This window comes from Aspergillus tubingensis, assembly GCF_013340325.1.
Source record: "Aspergillus tubingensis WU-2223L DNA, scaffold_15, whole genome shotgun sequence".
Taxonomy (NCBI): Eukaryota; Fungi; Ascomycota; class Eurotiomycetes; order Eurotiales; family Aspergillaceae; genus Aspergillus; species Aspergillus tubingensis.
Genome location: NW_023336289.1, coordinates 90,306 through 111,985, shown reverse-complemented (window position 1 = coordinate 111,985; position 21,680 = coordinate 90,306). Strand labels below are relative to the sequence as shown.

Genomic DNA, 21,680 nt, shown 5'->3' with positions numbered 1-21,680 from the left:
TAAGCGTCAACTAACCCACTTATTCTTCAGAAAGAGCTGCAGTGCCGCGCAGACCGAGAGTAGTAGACAGGACATCTACCAGCACCCATCATCAACGCGAGCTCCCCAATATCAATCATGGCTGTGAATTTTCCATGGATCTACCCTGTTCGGGTAATCCAGGCCCTCTTCGGAATAATCGTCCTTGCTTTAACCGCATACTGTTCGTCGAGTCATTCCATCCTATTTCGAAAGTAAATAGCTGACAGATGACAGACATCAGTTGGTTCGTGTATAGTAGCGACTCGCCCAATTTCATGCTTTTCGTGGCGTGCTGGACAGCCTTCCTCGCAACTCCTTATCTTGCCTTGGCGCCGGTGTTCTTCCCCCAGTTTGCGCATCGCATCGTCATCCCAGCTGTCGAAGTGATTACCATGATATTCTGGTTCGCAGGATTCATCGCCCTAGCCGTATTCCTCCCACCAACAGAAGCCTGTCACTGGAGCCGTTGCAGTGCGTTACAGGCCGCAGTTGTGTTTGGTGCATTCGAGTGGTATGACTTCCCTCTGATCAAGATTGCCAGCTTCAGCGCTCTAGCAGAAATGTTCTGCAGTGTATAGCGGGATCTGAAGGATGTAGTTGATGTGCATTGTTGCTAACATGAATCACGTAGGGTACTATTTCTGATTACTTCCGTTTTCGCTGTCCTCGGCATCTCGCGTACCCGGTCCAGCTCCAGTACGAAGCCCACCCCTAACGATCATACCCACGTTGGCGTCTAAATGGAGTCGATAGTGACGGTTCCATGATACATTTTCGAAATGAAAGGTAGAGCGACTATTCGGCTAGCAGCGGAGGAAGCCCTGAATCAGCCGGTAGTATGATAATGACGTCATTATTATGAACGACTACTACGTCGCCAGTGATTCAGGGACAGCGAGGTTGGCGACGGTAATGACAATGATGATTTGGGATACTCGGAAGGATAAAAGGATATGGTTTAAGCAGCTGACTACAGTCGCGCTTTATGTTATCGATCGTTGACTGCTTTGTTCTGGTTTCGGCAGGATACCCATGTGTTACTAGTTACTAGGAGATTTTGGTCGACATATGATACCACTTAGTCCTAGGACACCTTGAAATGTGTTTCGATAAGCTATAGTATTCTTCGGTTCCTTTAACCTCCAAAAGGCCAAGAGTGAAATGCGTTTGGGGATTGATGTGATCTGATGTACAATCTGAGTAGGGGACGGCCATGACTGTTGAAAAGGCAAAAGAAAAGTACCACGGAAAAGAGGCCGCGCGACAGGCATAAAAAACCAGATATGCCGCCGTGATAGCTTACTGGATGAATGGGTTGAGGGTTCTCCATCTATTAGCAAATCAGCTTTGCTTACATTCGATCCACTGAAAAAACCCACAAGCACGTCGAAAAAGTGATAAGCTTTTTAGTAAACTACAGCGTGTCACTTTGTACTGTCATTGAATCATTGAGACATTATCAGCGGATGACAGGGATTGGCATTCGCACCCATGATTCAGTTGTTGGATCATGCAATTGATCAATGAAATCATGAGTAAGAACGGATCGTAATAGAGATAGATGCAGATGAAAAATTTACCTACGTGATCATCTGGACACACGATGCTGGTACATTAGATAGATACGAAAATTGAAAGACCAAAGAACAGATGAGGAAAAGCCGTCCTTGAACGAGCAGCTCCATAGAATGTTTCGAAGCTCGACAAAATTATCTAGTCTCCGGCAAATGTGCCAATGAACTATTCGGGATCCGAGGGAGACTGGGACGGGTCCGTGGTTCGACTCGCTGCACCGCGAATATCCGTCCGCTCAACGTTCCAGAAAGAAATTCAGAAAAGGGAAAATTCTGCAACGGAGTAGGGCTGGCCGACTACTCGGATCTCGCCGATTGGCTTTGGGACTATTTTAGCAGACGTGTCCCCGGGCTCTAGTAAATGAGGAGAAGTTGGGAAGGAAAAAGAAGGTGAGTGGTGGATAATGATAGTCCATTGGTTAGTGGAGTTGACAACCGTTTAAGCTGGAGAGCGCATCAGGCCGGGTAGATATTTTTTTTTTGTATATCCATGTTGGAATCCAAGGTAGGTTCAAGAAGGCGGCAGTAACAACCAACCACCTCTCAATTGCCTTTTAGGATTACTATCCTGCCGAGATATCGTTAGTATGATTTTTTCTTGCCACCACGCGACGTCGTGAGAGGAGCAGGCGTGTTAAAAGTTTCCGACTTACGAGAGAAAAACTCTGTCTCCGCCCAAGGAAGGCCTATCTCGCGACCCACCATCCAGCACCGTCGCTGCTGGGCCAGCTGGAACACGCACCCATTCGCCGAACCTTTTCCAAGTTTCCAGATTTGCCCGCTGTCGATGGAGAAGGAATCCACGTTGAGGAGGTTTTAGTGCGTACGAGTGGCACGCACAATCCATAGTAGCAGCCTCTTGGTAGACTCCAGAGAGGTATGTAACTACCCCATTATTGTGTAGGAGACAAGTCAACCCAATTGAAGAAGGAAAGCACAAGACAACCCGATAAGAAATTGCGGGAGAGCATGGCCATGACCAACGTGCATGATTTCAATAAACTCAATAAACTCGTGGTCTTGTCTGGGGGAAAAGCAGACTTCGACCCAAAGGAGAATGTCTGCGCGAGGTTGCATCCGGCGGTGCTCAACCCCCATTCCCACCCCCTCATCTTGACTGTTCCTTTTACCTAAAGATTTTCAGTCTTGGAACATAATTCGATTAGATTCACTATCATCATCATTCGTTGCCTCTCTTATCAGCGGGCAAAGATGGCCAGTTGACAAGGCACCATACATAATCTCTCGACGTGCATATGCATCCCCAGCCGTGTTGGTCGTACCTTAAAATCGCAGGTGGATGCGATTCATCTCTAGCGGATTTCGGAGAGGCGACACGCAGAACCCGCTTATAAGGAGGAGCTCGACGACTGGACGGTTCCGAGTTTTGGTGACTCAATCGAACCGTGTTCCCGGTGGAGACGGTCCTGGCGGCGAGCTTCCTTTTTCCTTCTTTTTCGCGATTTTGACTTTTGTGACTTCTCTTCCGTCACTATCATACACACTGTACGTCTGACGCTCTAACCTTGAGGATATCAGCATCCTCAAATTTTGGGGCCGTTGAGGGTCTAACATGGCCTTCGGGAACAAGGTCAAATCCACGTCTGCCGAGGGGGAAAAGGGCAAGATGGCGCCTGAAGAGACTGTCCAGGTTCAGCCCACGAACCCTTCGTCCGACTTGAACGACATCGACTGTGAGAAACATGGCGCCAGTCGCGAGTCGAATCCCATGCCCGATCTCAAGCGGAAGCTGAGAAGTCGCCATCTTCAGATGATTGCCATTGGTGAGTCCTGTTGGCTGTCTTGGGGGTCATTTCCCTTTCTGCTTCTGCCACAAGACAGGCGGCCATTCCGGAAAGTGACAACCTGCTCATTCAATTCCTAGGTGGTACCATCGGCACCGGTCTGTTCATTGGTAGTGGTACTGCTGTTGCCAATGGAGGTCCTGTTGGTGCCCTCATCGCCTACATCTTCGTCGGTACGATCGTCTACTCTGTTATGACCTCTCTGGGTGAAATTGCGACCTATATTCCCATTCCTGGAGCGTTCACGGCCTACGCTGCTCGTCTGGTGGACCCCAGTCTTGGCTTCGCTATGGGGTGGATCTATTGGTTTTCCTGGGCTAGTACATTTGCACTCGAGTTAACGGCAACCGGTCTGATCATTCAATTCTGGGACGACTCCATCAATATCGCTATCTTTATCGCCATCTTTTGGGTTCTGATCACCCTATTGAATTTCCTGCCTGTCAGCTTCTACGGTGAATTGGAGTTTTGGCTTTCAAGCGTCAAAGTCATCACCGTTGTTGGGTTCATGATCTTCGCCATCTGCATTGACGCCGGCGTCGGTGACGAAGGGTATCTCGGATTTCGCTATTGGGTTCACCCGGGTCCCTTTGCTCCTTATTCAGGTGTCCACCCTGACTCGACGGCAAAGTTCGTCGGTTTTTGGTCTGTCCTTATCCAGGCTGGCTTCTCGTATCAGGGAACAGAACTGGTCGGTATCGCAGCCGCTGAGACAGAAAACCCTCGCAAAACGGTGCCTGCGGCTATTCGCAAGACCTTCTATCGCATTCTGTTCTTCTTCGTCCTGACCATCTTCTTCATCGGTCTTCTGGTGCCCTACACCAACGAGAACCTCCTGACCGATGGAAACGATGCCAACTCGTCGCCTTTTGTCATTGCGGCCAGGCTTGCTGGAGTCAAGGTTCTGCCTCACATTATCAACGGAGTCCTGCTTACTGTGGTGCTCTCTGCCGCCAATTCGAACGTTTACAGTGGCAGTCGTATCTTGATTGGTTTGGCTCAAGAAGGATTTGCCCCGCGCTGGTTCAAGAAGACTTCCAAGAAGGGTGTGCCATACTATAGCGTTGCCTTCACAGCAGCCTTCGGTCTTCTCGGTTTCATGAACGTCTCCAATGCCGGTAGCACTGTGTTCAACTGGCTCGTCAACATCGCCGGTGTCGCAGGCTTCATCACTTGGGCATCGTTGAACGGCTGCCATCTTGCTTTCATGCGCGCCTTGAAGGCTCGCGACATCTCCCGCGACACCCTTCCGTATAAAGCTATCTGGCAGCCCTACTATTCCTGGTACGGGCTGTTTTTCAACGTTCTCATCATCATCACGCAAGGCTTCACCTCCTTTATTACCAGCTTTAGCGTCACGGATTTCTTCATCGATTACATCAGTCTGATTCTCTTTGTCGTGCTCTATGTTGGACACAAGATCTACTTCCGGACATCTTTTGTCCATCCTCTTGAGGCCGATATCGATACGGGCCGCCAGGAGGTTGAGAACGAAACGTGGGAAACGGAGGCTCCCGCCACCAAGTGGCACCAGAAGCTTGCACGCTCATTTCTGGGCTGAGAGGATCACAACCCTCTGGGCATCTCGGTACAGGCCCGTGGTCAACAACACTTGTGCTTCTTCTTTTTTATTGTCTTGTTTTTAATCATCCCATATTCACGCCATACCTCTCTTCGGTTGACAGAAAGAGAGAGATTCCTATTACTTCTACATTTGAACCCTTCGGTTAATACATATGGCGCTTAGAAATTGGGTTTCACGCATATATGCATCTGCTGAGACAGCTGTTGCTTGTCGGTATATAAAAGAAAAGAGAGAAAGAGAGCGAGAAAGCGAGAAAGCGAGACGGACCTGCATGAGTTGATGATGAATGAGGGTCGAATGGGTGTCTTCCTCTTTTTATGAGGGGCTTTTGTCTATATCTTTTGGGTTCATGGGTTGAGCCCCTCCTGTACAGTATACATGTTGGGATGTCAGCATTGGCATGGAGTTTGGTAAATGGTTTCTACTGTCGAACGTCTCGTTCGAACTGACTGTGGTCTAACTTTCCTGGAATCGAAAGTTTGCAAATAATCGACGTACTCTTGTTCTGCAGTGCAACTACGACTACACGTTGAATGGTTCGTAGCTTTATTCTCCGTATACATGCGGCTACTCTGTAGTGGTAGTACTAACCGCCGTTGAGCAGATAATTTATACTAGTGAGTAAATGGTTAGTGGCGGTGATTCGGTCAGGGTTAGATACTGCGCAGTGCCAAAAAGTAGGACTATTGTAGGGTTCAATCGAGTATTGTTGATCAGCAAGAGCTGTCAAGCTACGAGAGTGTATATACGTCACGAAAGTTTACGGGATTATTTCAGAGAAAATAGAGACCAGTCGGCACTGTATCCCCGAATCTTCACATGGAACCTGCGTACGCCTACACGTGATGGACTAGGAGGCGAACATGAGCCAAGGCCGGATCAGGAGGATCTTTTTAACTTGCGTTGTCGGAGGCATCGGTTAAGTCAAAAAGCAAGCATGTGAGAAGGTCAATGTGCCGGCTGGTTGTTGAATATCACAAGACTCGGGTCCGATCATCTGTACAACATTAGCCCACGGTTTATACCTCCTAGCTTGTGGATATATCGACTGGCATGTAACGAATTTATGTATTGAATGCAGGCAGACGTCAATTGAGGGGCGCCGGCATCTGCGGGTTGATTCATGGGGCGTGGGGAGAGACTAGTAGTTGAGTAAGTAATTAATAGGAGTTCAATTAGTCGGTTCTTACTTCTTAGGGGGGCTTATGCAGTGCTGTACAAATTATTATAAGTTTTATTACTTAAATTATTTATTTTCTTTTTATTTATAGGTTCGACGATGTGAGTGTACTTTGCTTGTACTACTTTTTTTATTTAAAGGAACTCCGTACGGTACTTGGGGAGTGTCTGCCCGCATTTTTCTTTTTCGGGGTCCGGAGATATTATACAGCATCGAGTGCGTGCTACTGGGGGAAAGGATCGCCTGCCAGCAAGGTCGGCTACTAGATAGTTATTGACTAGTAAGTATGATATGATTGTCTATCGCTGAACCGAGGTATGGGGTCAACGGGCGGGAAGAGACACCAATTTCGAGCGAAATGCAAACGTGGAGGATTAACCCAAAGAAGCATATGTTCCATCAAATTGAAGATAGATACTTATGCCTGGTACTGGAAATGAAACGGGGAGGCTTCCCCAACAGGGCAAGTGCCGAGGTTCTGCGGACTTGGGGGGGAGGAGGGTTTGGACGTCGCGTGGCGGGAACACGAGCGCTGGCCAGTCAGCGGCCGCCATTTGCGCGCATTCCGTCTCGGAGACCAACAAAAAAGTAAGGGAAGGAAGGTTCAACTGGATCCCTCCCTTTCCCAACTTGGCACTTCATGCCTCAGGTAGGCAAGTTGCCCTGTTACTACCACCAGCAACTACGAAGTACTAGTAGTGCTCCAAGTGCTCATTCTTCTCTCTTGTCTCGTTGCTGTCCTTGTCCGGCAGTGCCTTTATAGTCTCTCCTTTCAAATTTTGGGATTGATCTCCTCTTCCACCGTCGCCCCTCACCCTCACCGTCGCCTCCGGTCTCTTGTTTCCCTCCTCTTCCGTACTTATCCTGATCCTACCAAACTACTCTCGCCACCTCCAGCCGTCGTTCCTAGACAACTCTTCCTAGGAGTTGGGTTCGCTGTCATTGTTCTCTTTTACTAATAGATTTGTAAGTTGATCTTTGTTATCTGTCTCAATCACACTTGCCTTTGTGTTTGTACTAACCTACTCGTCTTCATCAGCTGTAAATTACACCTGTCGCTATGCTATTCTCTCAACAACCTCTCCATGTTACTCGCGCCGATGAGTTGCGACAAAGCCCTCCCAAGGGCACTCCCTACTCGGTTGCCTTGCCTGGGACAGAGAAGCCGGGTCGGAGTAAGGTTTATCGTGCCTGGAATGCGACTGAGGGCGTCCTGAAGTCGCTAGATCCTCAAGTATGCTTGCCTTCCCATGACTTCCGGCGATCAGCAATCGTACCACAATATGCCTTTCCCTGCTGGATATGGGTCTGACTATCTTCACAAATCATTTCTAGATTCTTACTGCACACGATATCTTCGAGTCCACTGCAAACCGATTGCCGAAGAACCACTGCCTAGGTTGGCGTCCGTACAATCCCACGACCAAGACCTACGGTCCATATCAATGGTTGGATTATCAGACGGTACAAAAGCGACGGGCTGCGTTCGGCGCAGGTCTAGTGGAACTACATCACAAGCACGAGTGCAGCCGTCCTGGCCAGTATGGTATTGGTCTATGGTGTCAGAACCGCCCCGAGTGGCAGATAACTGGTATGCGATCTTGTTACTTCTAGCGTGCGCAACACTAATTCTGGTCGGTTTAGACTTGGCGTGCATGTCGCAAAGCCTGTATTCGGTCTCCATCTACGATGTCCTTGCCCCAGATGCGACAGAATATATCATCAACCACGCGGAGTTGGCCTGCGTTGTGACCTCGCTGCCGCACATTCCGACCCTGCTCAGGCTGAAGCCCCAATTGCCTAACCTCAAGATCATTGTCAGCTTGGACCCCCTGGACGGCGGTGAAGAGGCTGGTCACTCGAAGCGTGCTTTGCTTGAGTCAATGGCTGCCGGGCAAGATGTCTCCATCTACACCATAGGCCAGGTTGAAGAGTTGGGTGCTTCGGTTGACCGTCCCTGCAAACCTCCAGCCCCCTCTGACACCATTACCATCAACTATACGTCTGGTACTACCGGCCCTCCGAAGGGTGTAGTCCTCGCACATGAGAATGCCGTCGCATCCGCTTCAGGTGCGCTCATTAACAGCATACAAAAAGCAGGCGACACCATTATATCGTATCTGCCGTTGGCTCACATCTATGCTCGGATGTCTGAGCATGCGGCCTTTTGGGCAGGAGCCCGGATTGGGTACTTCCACGGAAACATCTTAGAGCTCGTTGACGATCTCAAGATGCTCAAGCCAACCGGATTCATATCTGTTCCGCGCCTCTACACACGATTCGGAAATGCCATCCGCGCCTCGACTGTTGAGGCTCCTGGCTTTAGAGGTGCACTGTCGAGGCACATCGTGGCCACAAAGACTGCAAACTTAAAGAACCCTGACCTCAGCAAAGCCACGGGGAAGCATGCCTTGTATGATCGGATCTGGGCGAAGAAGGTCGCAGCTGCCATCGGGTTGGACCGTTCTAGAATGCTGGCTTCCGGATCGGCGCCTCTGGACCCTTCACTCCACCAATTCCTCCGAGTTGCTCTTGGTGTCGACGTTGTTCAGGGCTATGGTTTGACTGAGACTTATGCCATGGCATGTGTACAGTCCCTCGCGGACTTGACCGCCGGCCACTGTGGTGGGCTGATTCCTTCTACCGAGGCTTGCTTGGTGTCTCTACCGGATATGGAGTATTCCGTTGATGACAAGCCGTACCCTCGGGGAGAACTCATGTTGCGCGGTGCGAACGTTTTCCGCGAGTATTTCAAGGACCCTGAGGAAACAGCCAAAGCAGTGACCGAGGATGGATGGTTCCGGACCGGTGATGTCTGCAAGATTGATGAGATGGGCCGTATCGTCATCATTGACCGCCGGAAGAATGTTCTGAAGCTGGCACAGGGAGAGTATATCTCTCCGGAACGGCTCGAGGGTGTCTATATGTCGGAAATGGGCTACTTGGCCCAGGGCTATGTCCATGGTGATAGTGTCCAGACGTTCCTGGTGGCTATCTTTGGAGTCCAGCCCGATACCTTCGCTGTATTTGCCAGCAAGGTGCTTGGCCGCACCATTGAGGCTACAGACATCGAGGGCATCAAATCGGTTCTTAACGACACCAAGATCCGTAAGGCTGTATTGAGAGACCTCAGTCGGATTGCCAAGAAGCACAAGCTTGCAGGATATGAGAGAATCAAGAACTGCGCACTGATGATTGACCCGTTCACCATCGAGAACAACCTGCTTACGCCGACGTAAGTAATCACCTCCACGTTACACTTATGGTTATATATACTAATCCGCAATCCTACCAATTAGGCTGAAGCTGAAGCGTCCGCCCACCACAAAGAAGTATCGTCAGGTCTTGGACGATCTCTATGCCGAGGCATTGGCTGAAGAGTCTGCCCCCAAGGCTAAGCTATGAGGGATGGCGCTTTCTTCGCCCATGTGCATTTGTTTTACCACCGGCAGTGTGACATCATCTGTTGGGAACCCCTCCAGACTACATTGTACATATAACCAACTGCCCTCTTGTTTCATGCATATGCTGTCCATATTGTTTCCATTTTGAGGGGCAGGTCCTCGGGGTTGTCCAGGGCGAGAACAGAAGCCACACGCCCAGCCTCGGCCGTGGTTAGGAGTACATATTATATACTATTATTTCTAACATTGTTCGCGGTATATAGGCACTTTGGCTGTCTAGATTAAGCTAGATATATAGTAGATAGCGGCGTAAAGCGTAAGTGCTACCCAAAGCTTGAAATATATAGCATATAGCATGAAACATTTAGATATTAAACCATACATTAGTGAAATGCATGAATATTCCCAGCTCTAATTTGTACAGAATGACCAAGAATTACTATTAGTTGATGTTGCAAGCTACAGTAAAGGTGGCGCCGTGACTTCACCGTTAGCCGGCCGGCGCTTGGCACTGGCGCTGCCGTTGAGATCATCCATCGGAATAGCTTCACCTCCACCGTCCACCAACAACCTCCGCATTTCTCTGCGGACACTCCCACCATTCAAAACCCATACTGCATTGACCAGCTGCATTTCTCAGAATAGAATTTGTCGCCCATCATGCATCTGTCTCTTTTCTCCCTCTTCTCCCTGCTCTCTGCTTCAACACTAGCAACCGCAGCATCCGCCGCCCGTCATCTCACCATCACCATCCCTCCCTCGACCATCCTCCCCAACCCGAACGTCCTCCCAGCCAATACCCACGCGACTCTTACGACCTTCACAAAGAACACAAACGACAATCACCATTTCACTGCACCCCTCTCCCGCTCCGCAACCTTCGACTTCCACCACCTCCCCGCCTCCTCGAAGCCCGAATCCTACCTCCTCGACATCCGCTCCCCAGAGTATGTGTTCGCTCCCCTTCGCGTCGACGTCGCTGCCGATGGCTCTGTCTTGGGTATCTGGGAAACCTTTCGCGGGAACCCGTGGGATAACCGCGGCGCGGAGAAGTTCGTCTTCGATGCGAGTGCTCCCCGCGGTGGTAACAGTGGAGCTGAAGAAGCTGTAATGGTTGAGGCGAAGGTTCTGGCCCGGAGAGGCTTTTATGAGGAGAGGTCGAAGTGTATGTTTTCTCACCCTAGAACTTCACTCTTAGGTCTTGTTGTTAGCTACGATGGGCGAGGAGTATGCGCTCGCAATGGTGTGGCTTGATAGCCATTGAGCGCACGCGCGTGGCCTTCAGACCTTGCTTTTCCATCTCTCCGGAACTCGGATTGCTGACTCTGATTGATATCATCGATATAGTCTCTCCCCTGGCTTTGTTCAAGAACCCCATGATCCTGATGGCTTTGGTGGCTCTCGGTTTCACCTTTGGAATGCCCAAGTTGATGGAGAACAGTATGTGCTGTCCAGAGTCACTAGACTCCACTCCTCTTGTTCCCCCCTCTCTCTCGCTACATCTTATCTTCTGAATAGCTCCCTTGCTAACATGCGCACTTATCAGTGGACCCCGAAATGCGCGCCGAATTCGAGAAGCAGTCTCGCTCTTCTCCCATCGGAGGCGCAACCAGAAGTGCTATGGCTGGCGGCGGGGCTCCCGGGAACTTCGACCTGGCTGGCTGGATGGCCGGTGCTACTCCTAGACCCGGTGCGTCTGGTGCGGAAGCTGCGGCTGCGATTGAGGGAGCGGCTGCTACGACGGGCCGGGAGGGTGGTGGTGCGTCGCGGAGAAGAGGTTGAAGCGTTGTATGATTACAGTATCGTGTGGGGGTTTGGGGGTTTTGAGGATGGTATGGTATGTGTGTATATGGATCGCGGTGTGTGCTCTATGGATAGATATCGATGTGTCCATGTATAATAAGCTCCTCAATGGCCCTGTTCCCGAAAGACTCGGCGATGAGATTAGAGTTAAAATTAATGATCTAATTATCGATCAGCTACAGAACGATAGCTCCTTTCATGCATCTTCATAACACATTAGGCTATGGGAAAGTAATACTATCTACATAGAAGACGACGATAATCCGAAAGTAAGCAAGCAAGCAAGCCAGAAGCAACAGAAGAAACCCCAACAGAGAACAAGAGTAGTCAACAACTGCTAACCTCCCAATGCTCATAACTCATCAATCGCCCCCTTCCAGCGTAGCTCACCACACACGACAACACGTCTAGAAGTCACCCCCAAAGTCATCACCACCGAAATCCCCTCCATCAAAACCACCACCACCATAATCACCCGGAGGAGGACCATCAAAGTCATGTCCAAGATCCTCAACAGCATCCGCCAACAAGAATCCACCTAGTAGACCACCCCCAACACCTAACGCCGCAGCCCCCGCAGTTCCCATCCCATTGTGTCGCCGCTGCGGCGCCTGCTGCTGTGCATAATAGCCACCCTGTGCCGGATACGAAGGATAACCATACCCGGCCTGCTGTGGAGGAGGATAGCCACCGTATCCAGCCTGAGGATACCCATAGGCTGCTTGCTGCGGTGGCCGACTGTAACCCGCACCACCACCACTGCTACTACCGCCAGAGTGTCTTCCCATCAGTTTGCCCAAGAGACCCCTGCTCCGCTCCTGTTTCGGCGCAGGTGACGTTGATGGTCCCTGGGGGGACTGCACGCGGGAAGGGGAGTTCTCGGCATAGTAATCGGACGCAGCGCCAGATTGGGCCTGTGCTGGTGGTATCGGACTTCTGCGACGAGCCTGGGCTTCTTCTTCAGCTTGTAGCTGAGCTGCTAAGCGGGCATCGCTCTCTAATGTAGAATCCGGCTGGCTGTTGTACGGATTTCTTGAGCCCAAAGGTTTCTTGTCGCCGCCGCCGGCCGCTGAACTAGGTCGATCACCAGGACCAGAGGCATCGTATGAGGGCGGTGGCCCGCTGGGTGGTCTCTGCGAGTCTTCCTGGTAGGCTGGACCTTCGGGACGTTCCCATTGTGATCTGCCGGTGCGCAGATCTACAAAGAACCTTTGACACTGGGCGTTAGTTTCTTTCGGCTTGAAGGATGAATATGTATCCGCGACTGGTGTATGATGGCGGAGATGTGAAATGAGGTCTTACCATTGTTTATATCGGTCGTCGAACTGGGCTTTCCATCCTTCAGGTACTGAAGGTGGTGGGGGCCCGGAGGGAGGAGCAAATGACATCTGTGATGGTGTGACGATCAGATATGTGAAGATGGGGGCCGGAATGGATCGGCTAAGGCTTAAGCACTGCCAAGACAGTTGAAGTAGCAAGTTTATAATGGCCAAAGATCTGGGATTCGAGAGAGAGATATATGTAGTACCGACTACAATTCTAAGGTACGGATATCGAAGTAAAGCCCACCCAGCAATGCCCCGTGGCGCTGCTCAGCCACGTGATGTAATTGGCCGGCACACCGTTGACATCATTCATCATAGCGGAATGACTTCCCTGCCGCAGGAGTTATGATAGGATCAGCGCTCTCCCAACCGATTTCGCCAGGCTCCAGACTAAATACCGTCAAGGTCTCGGATGTTAGCATCGATGGCACTGCTGGGCGGCCACCAGAAGTCTTCCTCGAGTGCCTCTTCTACCTCCTGTAGGGCCGTTTGAAATCCGGCAAAGTGGATAACATTCGAGTCGGACCTCCATTCCGTATTTTCAACTGAATCGACGACTCCAATATTCGGTGGCATAGAACCTGGTGGTGATACAACATGGTGCAACCTGCGCTTGTATATATCGGGTACGTCGCTAGCGGGATCGACGGCATCTGTCTTGGCATATGCAAGAGGCTCACTAAGCCCATCTCGTGTTCTCTTGTTCTGATTGCGCCTCCGATTCCGAATATGTGCCAGCTTAATCTGCGCCTTAACATCCTGCTGGGACGCTGTATCTAGCCCGATCCTGCAATCCGGGGGCGGGCCATCGAGTTGCCGTAGCTGCACCTCTTCGTTCAGTCGGGTTTGTGCAATTTCATGCTCAGGAGTGTTTTCCGGACGAGCCCAGGCTGCAAAGGGGCCATCATAATATGGTCCTTGTCCAACTCCGTATGTTGGGTGCCTGATGAGCTTCCCTGACTCTAGAAGTTCTGCGCCCGCCTTAATCCCTGATTCGGGATTAGATACTTGCCCATCAGGACACATCTGCAGTTGGGGTTGTAATGAAGGCTTGAATTTCATAGTAAGGCCCTCATTGCTTGTAAACGGGCCGGGGGATAGAAGATGGACACCCCCAGCAGCATCGCCGACCAGCAGGTTGGACTTATCTTTGGAAAAGGCACCGCACATAATTTCCTCGTCAAATTTGGCCGTATCCTGGACGAGCACATCTTCCGGGGCTCTAAGGATATCCCATCTCTTCAAGACGCCATCAGAGGACCCAGTGTAGAATTCGTCAATCCTATCTCCCCATAGAGACAAACGAACGCCAACATCAGCTTGTTCCCTGCTGATTGTTTCATCTATCTGATTCAGAGGCTCTCCGTGTTGGAGCTTGTGAAGAATTCGGTCTGGGCGCCGATGGTCCCAAACATAGGTAATTCCATCAGTGCAGCTGGCTGTCACGTAACCTGGGTTCATAGGGCAAATATGGGCGTCGTTGATATCTAGCGCCGGACACTCAAACTCCATGGTGCAGACTTTTGATGATAAGGGCTGATACATTCGGACTAAGGATCTGGTATCCTTGTAGGCCTTGTTGACAGGGCCATGGCCTATCGATGTTGCTGCTGCAAAGATTGGCAAGGTGGGATGCCATTTAATGTCAAACATGTTTTGAGAGTTTGGGGAAAATTGCATAGGTGATATTGATGCCTCGCCTATTCGCCACCCTGCCAACAGACCTGTCTGCAGTGTACCATCACCCTTTTCGCACAACCCGGCAAGCAGAATGTTTCCGGTTTCCTTAATGGTCCCCCATGCTAAAGAAGTAGGTACCAGTTCTCTGTCCTTTCTGGATCGCGCCCTAGGTAGCTCTAGGAGAGTGTGGGTTGACTCTGCTAATGACCAAAGTCCTATTGAACGAGTGCCTGTTGCGAGCAAATTCCGCTCATAAAGGGAGCGAGCCATAACTTCCACCTTAGAGTCATGCTGAAGAGTCTTGCGGCATGAGATATCTCGACCGGAAGCATTCCATATCTTCACTGTATTATCGTAGCTAGCAGTAAAGAGTGCATCTTCCCACCACTCGATGGAAGTAACGCTCATCCAGAGACGAGGGTCATGGAGAGTCCGGCTTGCTGCGGTCCTCCCTGGGGGCCGAAGAACATAGTGGTCTGGTAATTCAGTCAACTCATTGTTGACAATATCACCAATAACTAGATTATTATTTCGGTTATATTCCATATTATGCTCGTCGCATTGTGCTGTCGCGCCGGCAGCAAATTTTGTGCCATCAGGTGCCCAAGCCAGGACAATCACATCATTCGAGGCATCTTTCCAAGTTTTCGCAAGCTTAAACCCTTTGTTGGTATTTGATTGAAGCTGTCGTTTTACACGAAGCCCTAGCTCACGGCGCTGCAAGATTTGATTCAACGACCCGCTTATCTCTGCGCATCGAGACCCCGATGCAGTAGCCTCTATGACACAGGGGTTGGAAGGAAGGCAGCCTCTTTTTGCATCAGCAATGAAGGCGTCTATCTCAGTAGGTCCACGTCGTCTGAGCACCAGAGCGGAGGGTAGAACCCTGGACAACTCCCAGAGCTGAATCCCAGAGAAGAGCAATGGACTACCTTGAGACGTGTCCTGGACTAACCCCAGAATTTTCCCTACCAGGCGTCTGGCTTGCCGTTTTTGCTTGTCTTTTGAGTTAGATGCCATTGCTTCTAGAAGCCATTTATGACTATCATCTATTCCATCGATTTCCTCGGTAGAGACGATCTGCGAAAGCTCACATACCCACCTAATCTTCTTCGAGGCCCTCTGCGAGATATCACAAATATGAGCAGCCTGGATAAGCTGGTCCGAAAGCGCGGTGTCCATATCGTCGTGTCGCTGAAAGCCGCAAAAGCAAAACAGGTCCATGATGGCTGCCATTTCGGTTCTGTCAAAGTCAATATGGAGAATCTCCTCCGCCAGCGGCGGCTTGTTCTGATACTTCAAGGCGTACTCTCCTGGGCTACGCAATGATGAATAGCAAGCACGACCCGATAACCTCAAATCATCTAAACTTTTAAGCGGCGACTTGATAATCTGGACATGAGGTGAAGAATAGATGACACGGGCCTTTTCAATTCGATCACGAATACATGACGAAGTATTTGGTTGAGGTGCAATGCTAGAGAACCTGGGTCGTCGGGATGTGGTAGGAGACGGCCTGGCAGGGCTTTCGCTGACATCTTCATCGGAGCCGAAACCCAAATAGTTGGTCTTGTCGTAATAGTTGTTCGGCCCAGTCCTTGCACGCCGAGAGCGCCGGTTACTCGACATCTCACGCCCATCTCCTGGTGACGATGCAGTATCCGGCCTATCCTGTTCGGAAAAGTACAAGGGGTCCGGTGTTTGCGGTGTGCTGGATGTGACGCGGTTCTCGCCAGTGATCGCTGGTGATGATCTAGGTTCAACGCGCGTCTTAGGCGTCTTCGGCGGCCTACCGCGCTTCTTGACGCTTTCGCGAATATCTTCCCCGGTCCTAGAGCATTCTCCTGGGGCAGTATGTTGATCGCCGCGACTTGCCGCTGGGGACCCTCGTGTTTGGTGGGAGGAGTTTCTTATAAACTGTGAAAGGAGAAACTGAGCTTCCTCAATAACAGAAAGTTCTTCGGATTCCTCCGGCGTGTGTATACGGGACATTGTGCGCGGATAACTTGTCTCCCACTAGGTATCCCAAACCAAGACAACTGAGCTTGCCGGCGCATGTCGACCAATAGCTCAGTGAATGAGTGCCAGCACTGGAAGTGAATCAGACTGAGAGGTTATTTCGAGGAGGGCCTGCTGTAGCGCTAATATAAAAGCTCAAGTCAGCGCCGGTGAATGGCTTTAATTTAACTCAAATTGGATTTTTGACAGCCTGGCGGGGAACAAACACTATATGAGGGGAAGAATTAGAACTCTACCTAATATGAATACATAAGTCCAGCAAGGGTTCACACAGCTTCGAATAGTCATCACTCGTCCAGACCTCACTTGGGCCTCGCCTGAGCCTCAATGTTGAGGGCAGCAGCAGAACAATACAATATATCCTTCGCGTCGACTGCGACGCGCGAACGCGCTGGATAAAGTGCTCTATAATCTTGTAAAAGGCAGGCGGTCGGGTCTCTGGAATCAGGCGCACTAGGGCCAATCATATGTAATCGAGCCGCGGCTCCTTATCGAGTACTTAGTACTAGTAACTAGTACTTAGCTTCATGCCAAGCTAGTAGAAGTCTCCAAGTAGTACTCCGTAGTGTGTTCTATTTTCCTCTACTGGTGCTACTCTTTAGCGCCTTTACACGGTTGACGGAACTTTCCACTGAAAGAGGTGTCTACAGCCACTACGGCGGGATGCCATGATCACCTATACATCATCACCGAATCAATCCTTTGGTGCGATAGCAAAAGGATCAGGCCCAATCAGAGAAAGGCTTAGTGCTATATGAATGCAAGCCTAAATATATCGATTTTTAGGATCGCCCAAGAAACAGTCATCGTGCCGAATTTGAATAAGAGAACATATATGTACAGAATATATTCAGATTAAAGACAGAAATACAGGGGCCCAAAGGTACACGATGAGGGGATCAATCAGGAGGTCTTTCTGAGCCCAAATAATGTTAATGATTTGGCAAGGGTGCCTTAAAAAGTTTCTTCCAGATCACATGTTTCACTTGGAAATTGCCCGGTTCCTCTTTCGAAGAGAGACCATAAGGTCATAAAGAACATCCTTGAACCCAAACAAGAACGCCGCAGTAATGGCGCTCTGTGTGACCTTTGGCCCAATGCCTGTCATGTGATGTTAGCATAAGTTTGCATGGCTCCCTCATTGTCAGTACTATACCTCTGTAAAGGCCCACAAAACCCTCTTCCTTGACGATTCTCTTCAGGCTCCCGTTCAGACTCTCCTTAGGACCATCTTTACTAGCAACATGCATGCGACTCTTCACCGTAATATAGGGATAGGTGATCGAAGTTGCCAGTATCTTGCCAAGTGCCCCAAGATAGAACGCATCCTTTGGCGTCATACGCCTACGACGCTCCACAATATTCTTCAGCTGCTCAAAAATTGTGTACTGTAGAATCGGGTTAATAACCAGAATGAGGGCTGGCAAAACACCAGCAAAGAGAGCCTTGGGCCCCTCTTGCCGGAGCAAGTCCAACAATGTACTAATTGTAGATGCCCGCGACTTCTTGGGGGGAGTCCCTGGCAATGTTTCTTGTTCCGACTCGGACTTGCGGGCTGTCATTCTAGTGTTTACAACCCATATAGGGTTTGTGATCAGGACCGTCGCACTCCCGGCGATAGCGCCCGCGATCATTGACTCCGCCGTCGTGAGCTTCTTTGAGGACCGCCCCGCCCGCGCAGCCGCCTTTTCGAAAGCCGAACGCGTCCATTCGTACCAATAGTAGTAAACGAAGTTCGTGACGCTGATGCCAAAGAGCGCAGATTCAAGACCGGAATAGAGCCCAGAAACCCCCTCTCGTTGAATGATGCGGCGTATTGCGTCGTACGTCGTGGAATGGGCACGCTTGGACTCGACTTGCGCTCTCGTGGAAAGGGTTATCAGGGGATAACTACAACATATGGAATGTCAACGCTGATTTCATTAACAGGAGGTGTTGCCGCACGTCAAGAGCATTGACAGTATACCGCCTCCAGCGCCCGCCAATGCATGTGCCATGTTGTCACTTTGCTGGACCGCAGCAGACACTGCAACGGCCTTCTTTTGCCCTTCAATGTTAGACTGAGACATGATCGATAACGCGGTGATTTTCTTTGTCTATCGGAATAGGTGTGTCAAGAAAGCGGATCGATATTATACTATGATGGTGCACGCGAAACGGGTATCGGTACCTCGGATCCTTATAGATGGGTTACGGATTGCTTTGACAAGTGAGTGTGAAAAAGACGGCAGATGGAGAACTAGTGATATTTCAGTAATTCTGCCCGAGAAGGTCGCAAGGAATGACTGCAAGAAAGGAGGAAAGGGGTAGATATGTAGGCCTTGGGACGAATGGGGTAGGGACTATGTCGATGTCGGGTGCGAGAAAGGCTCGGCTCTGGATTGGGGGTGATGGTTTACATGACGTTTACCGAAGCCTGTGCCTCGGCTGATGGGTGACCCTCATCAGCTGATCGGATCAACGCTCATGCCATATGAAATTTGGCTAACTTCCTGAGGCTTTTCCATACTCCTAGATGGTTACTGGGGAGAAAAACACAATTATGAACTAAGGAGGTGACATTTGCCGGTAAATAGCAGATCCACTTCACGTGTTTCATCTACCGTTGTAATATCCATCCTCCAGATTTCTCTCTTGACCCTTTGATACAACAACAGGTGATTGACATTAGAGTCCGTTTCTTTGCTTCTAAGCGATTCGTGTCAGTATCTACCATCTGAACAATAATTACATATAGGTTCAGAGCCTGGTCAGAATTGAAGAGTGTGGGAGAGACTACCTAGGCATGAAAGCATCACGAACTGCTAGGAAGGGTATGTATGGCATGTGACATTCCTGCGCAGAGCACGTATAATCTATGAAAACCTCGCACATGGAATATAGCCTACTCGCGACAAACAACCCTTGTTCAATTTTCAATATCAATACAATTGTAGACCGGAAACATAGTTGCTATTAGTGAAAGAGCAGAGTGCTAACAATGACTCTACATATCCTACAACTTATATTTCACCATACCGTTAGAGTCCAAGTAAATGAAGGCGGAAAAGCGAGTATGTTCTGATTTTGATTTGCCACGAACCATATTCACTTAAGTATCATTAACTTCTGCATTAATTGACCCAGACATAATCACGCAACGGATCCAACTAACTAAGAAAAACTCAACGGATCAGATAGAAAATGCTTCGAGTTAGAGAAAGGCCACGAGCAAGACAATAGCGACGGGAAAGATAGGGAAGGGGAAGATAGATGACCGAGAGGTGAAAAGGGAAAACCTGAGGACACAGAAAATTATCCATAGTGCACCATGTATAAAGACGAAACGAAAGCCTTCTAAAGCATGAAAAAGAAAACTACTCCCGGTGACCATTGCCAGCATAGAACATTTAAGATAATGCTAGCATTCGAGGAAGACTGCCCGGCAGCAGGATGCAGTAGGTAGCCTCCCTCGTGGCTCCTCTTCTTTAATCACCAAATTTTCACCCCGTCTCAAGATGGCGTAATGCAACGCGGGATCAGGATCATCAATAGTCTAGCAGCAGCCGCCCGCGGAGCCGGATTGAACGCCCTGGCCTTGGCCAACCTGCACAGTTGGCTTGTTGTTGACAGTCGCGGTGCCCATGCGTTCCTTGATCTGTCTCGCCATTGTCAAGAAAGCCTGCTCTACATTCGAAGCGTTCTTTGCCGAGGTCTCCAAGAACGGGATTCCAAGGCTGTCGGCGAATTCCTAAACAAACACATTGTGTCAATCACCCACTCTGCCAGAACATTGGAAGAGTCCCACACAAAGGCATGACCACATACCTTAGCCACTGTGTATTCAACGACCTTCTTGTCTTCCATATCGCTCTTGTTTCCGACAAGGAGCTTGTTGACGCCTTCAGTGGCGTAGCGATCGATCTCTTGAAGCCACTGCTTCACATTGTTGAAAGAGTCCATGTCGGTAACATCGTAGACGACACAGATTCCATGAGCACCACGGTAGTAAGAAGAAGTGATTGTCCGGAAACGTTCCTGGCCCGCAGTATCCCACTAGAGCGCCCGTTAGTAAAGCCGGGTGACCGACTGTTGTGAATGGGGGCTGCCTTACGATCTGGAGTTTCACCGTCTTTCCATCCAGCTCGATGGTACGAATTTTCTGCATTCAAAAACGTTAGATGGGATTCTATGACGCAGCCCACTGCTAGCAGCTATGATGAGAAGTGAAAGGCCAGATACGTACGAAGTCAACTCCGATGGTGGAGATGTAGCTCTCCGTGTAGGTATCATCGGCAAAACGGAGGAGCAAGCACGACTTTCCAACACCGGAGTCTCCGATGAGGAGCAGCTTGAAGAGATAATCGTATCTAGCCAAACTATTAGCATATCGATCGATCGATACGCACGAAGAGGGCCGCGCTGAGCCAAATAAGGCGTGGGGGAAACGGAGGATCGTGGGGGGCTCTAATAGGGGTTCAAATTAGCACGGGAACCAAGAGATAAAGTCGATATGGATGAAAGACGTAGTGCCATCATGACAAGGGGGGCATCGCCGGAACCTGATGAGTTGTAGGCCAAATATGGGCGATCAAGGGCACTTACCACTCGGGATTCATGATGGGGCACTTGGACGGTACGTCAGCGTATGCGAAATCTAGAGAGTTATTTGATGGAAAGGTGGAGAGCTGAAGTTGCAGAAGAGAAGTATTAGGCGTGGCAACAAGCCGATGTAGTAAACGATACTTGAGTGTCTACTTAATGAGATGACCGAGCGGTCTCTTGAAATGGCGGTTGCGTTGCTGACTGCAGGAGAGCAGGCGAGCCCAACGTGCAGGTTCCAACACTGGCGCTAGTCCGTCTCCTGCCTAGTGTGGACCTCCTGGGTGGGAATGACCGTTTCACGCTCGCCCGCCCCAGACCCATGACCCAAGCCAGGCTAGTGCGCCAATCAAGACACACTAACAACCACATGCAAATGAACAGATCCTAGGGACTGGCCTATCTAGGAGATGGTACTTACAGTAGTTTACTTAAGTTGCACAATGTGCACTCCGGTTCTAAACAGGTTTAGGTGGCTCGGCACCACCTTTTTTCTTCAGGTAACATAACTGTGGACCTTCCGATAGAACAATGCAAAATAAGAGGGTACTCATTTTCGTCTGCTAGCTATATATATACTACGTACTACCAAGTGCCGGTCCCTCTCGTCACATGTGCAAGTCAGGGAGACATCGAAAATAAGTGCTCCACCTTCACTTCCTAAGACGAAAGACAGTCCTTCACGTATCAAGTCAGGTACAAG

At 49.9% G+C, this 21,680-nt stretch overlaps 8 protein-coding genes across 8 annotated transcripts; 4 read left to right on the top strand and 4 right to left on the bottom strand.

The window, feature by feature from the left end:
* Positions 1–117: 117 nt before the first annotated feature.
* On the top strand, positions 118–788 carry AtWU_10865 (MARVEL domain-containing protein; the record flags this gene model as incomplete). Its single annotated transcript, XM_035505967.1, has 4 exons — positions 118–202; positions 256–532; positions 653–717; positions 775–788. The coding sequence occupies 4 exons, from the start codon at positions 118–120 to the stop codon at positions 786–788; spliced, it is 441 nt and encodes a 146-aa protein (XP_035361860.1).
* A 2,380-nt stretch (positions 789–3,168) lies between these two features.
* On the top strand, positions 3,169–4,961 carry AtWU_10864 (putative arginine transporter; the record flags this gene model as incomplete). Its single annotated transcript, XM_035505966.1, has 2 exons — positions 3,169–3,379; positions 3,481–4,961. 2 exons carry the CDS (start codon positions 3,169–3,171, stop codon positions 4,959–4,961), a joined length of 1,692 nt encoding a protein of 563 aa, XP_035361859.1.
* Positions 4,962–7,225: 2,264 nt separating this feature from the next.
* On the top strand, positions 7,226–9,570 carry AtWU_10863 (putative AMP-binding enzyme; the record flags this gene model as incomplete). The annotated part of the gene is made up of 4 exons (XM_035505965.1): positions 7,226–7,399; positions 7,501–7,756; positions 7,810–9,400; positions 9,465–9,570. The coding sequence occupies 4 exons, from the start codon at positions 7,226–7,228 to the stop codon at positions 9,568–9,570; spliced, it is 2,127 nt and encodes a 708-aa protein (XP_035361858.1).
* Positions 9,571–10,229: 659 nt separating this feature from the next.
* On the top strand, positions 10,230–11,351 carry AtWU_10862 (uncharacterized protein; the record flags this gene model as incomplete). Its single annotated transcript, XM_035505964.1, has 3 exons — positions 10,230–10,734; positions 10,917–11,009; positions 11,116–11,351. 3 exons carry the CDS (start codon positions 10,230–10,232, stop codon positions 11,349–11,351), a joined length of 834 nt encoding a protein of 277 aa, XP_035361857.1.
* Positions 11,352–11,779: 428 nt separating this feature from the next.
* AtWU_10861 (WW domain protein) lies at positions 11,780–12,760 on the bottom strand (the record flags this gene model as incomplete). The annotated part of the gene is made up of 2 exons (XM_035505963.1): positions 11,780–12,581; positions 12,675–12,760. 2 exons carry the CDS (start codon positions 12,758–12,760, stop codon positions 11,780–11,782), a joined length of 888 nt encoding a protein of 295 aa, XP_035361856.1.
* Positions 12,761–13,087: 327 nt separating this feature from the next.
* Positions 13,088–16,369, bottom strand: AtWU_10860 (WD repeat protein; the record flags this gene model as incomplete). Its single annotated transcript, XM_035505962.1, has 1 exon — positions 13,088–16,369. One exon carries the CDS (start codon positions 16,367–16,369, stop codon positions 13,088–13,090), a length of 3,282 nt encoding a protein of 1,093 aa, XP_035361855.1.
* Positions 16,370–17,378: 1,009 nt separating this feature from the next.
* Positions 17,379–18,465, bottom strand: pmp47 (putative peroxisomal membrane protein Pmp47; the record flags this gene model as incomplete). The annotated part of the gene is made up of 3 exons (XM_035505961.1): positions 17,379–17,497; positions 17,553–18,286; positions 18,341–18,465. 3 exons carry the CDS (start codon positions 18,463–18,465, stop codon positions 17,379–17,381), a joined length of 978 nt encoding a protein of 325 aa, XP_035361854.1.
* Positions 18,466–19,931: 1,466 nt separating this feature from the next.
* Positions 19,932–20,994, bottom strand: AtWU_10858 (Rab family GTPase YPT1; the record flags this gene model as incomplete). Its single annotated transcript, XM_035505960.1, has 5 exons — positions 19,932–20,126; positions 20,204–20,431; positions 20,490–20,537; positions 20,622–20,745; positions 20,984–20,994. 5 exons carry the CDS (start codon positions 20,992–20,994, stop codon positions 19,932–19,934), a joined length of 606 nt encoding a protein of 201 aa, XP_035361853.1.
* Positions 20,995–21,680: the final 686 nt, after the last annotated feature.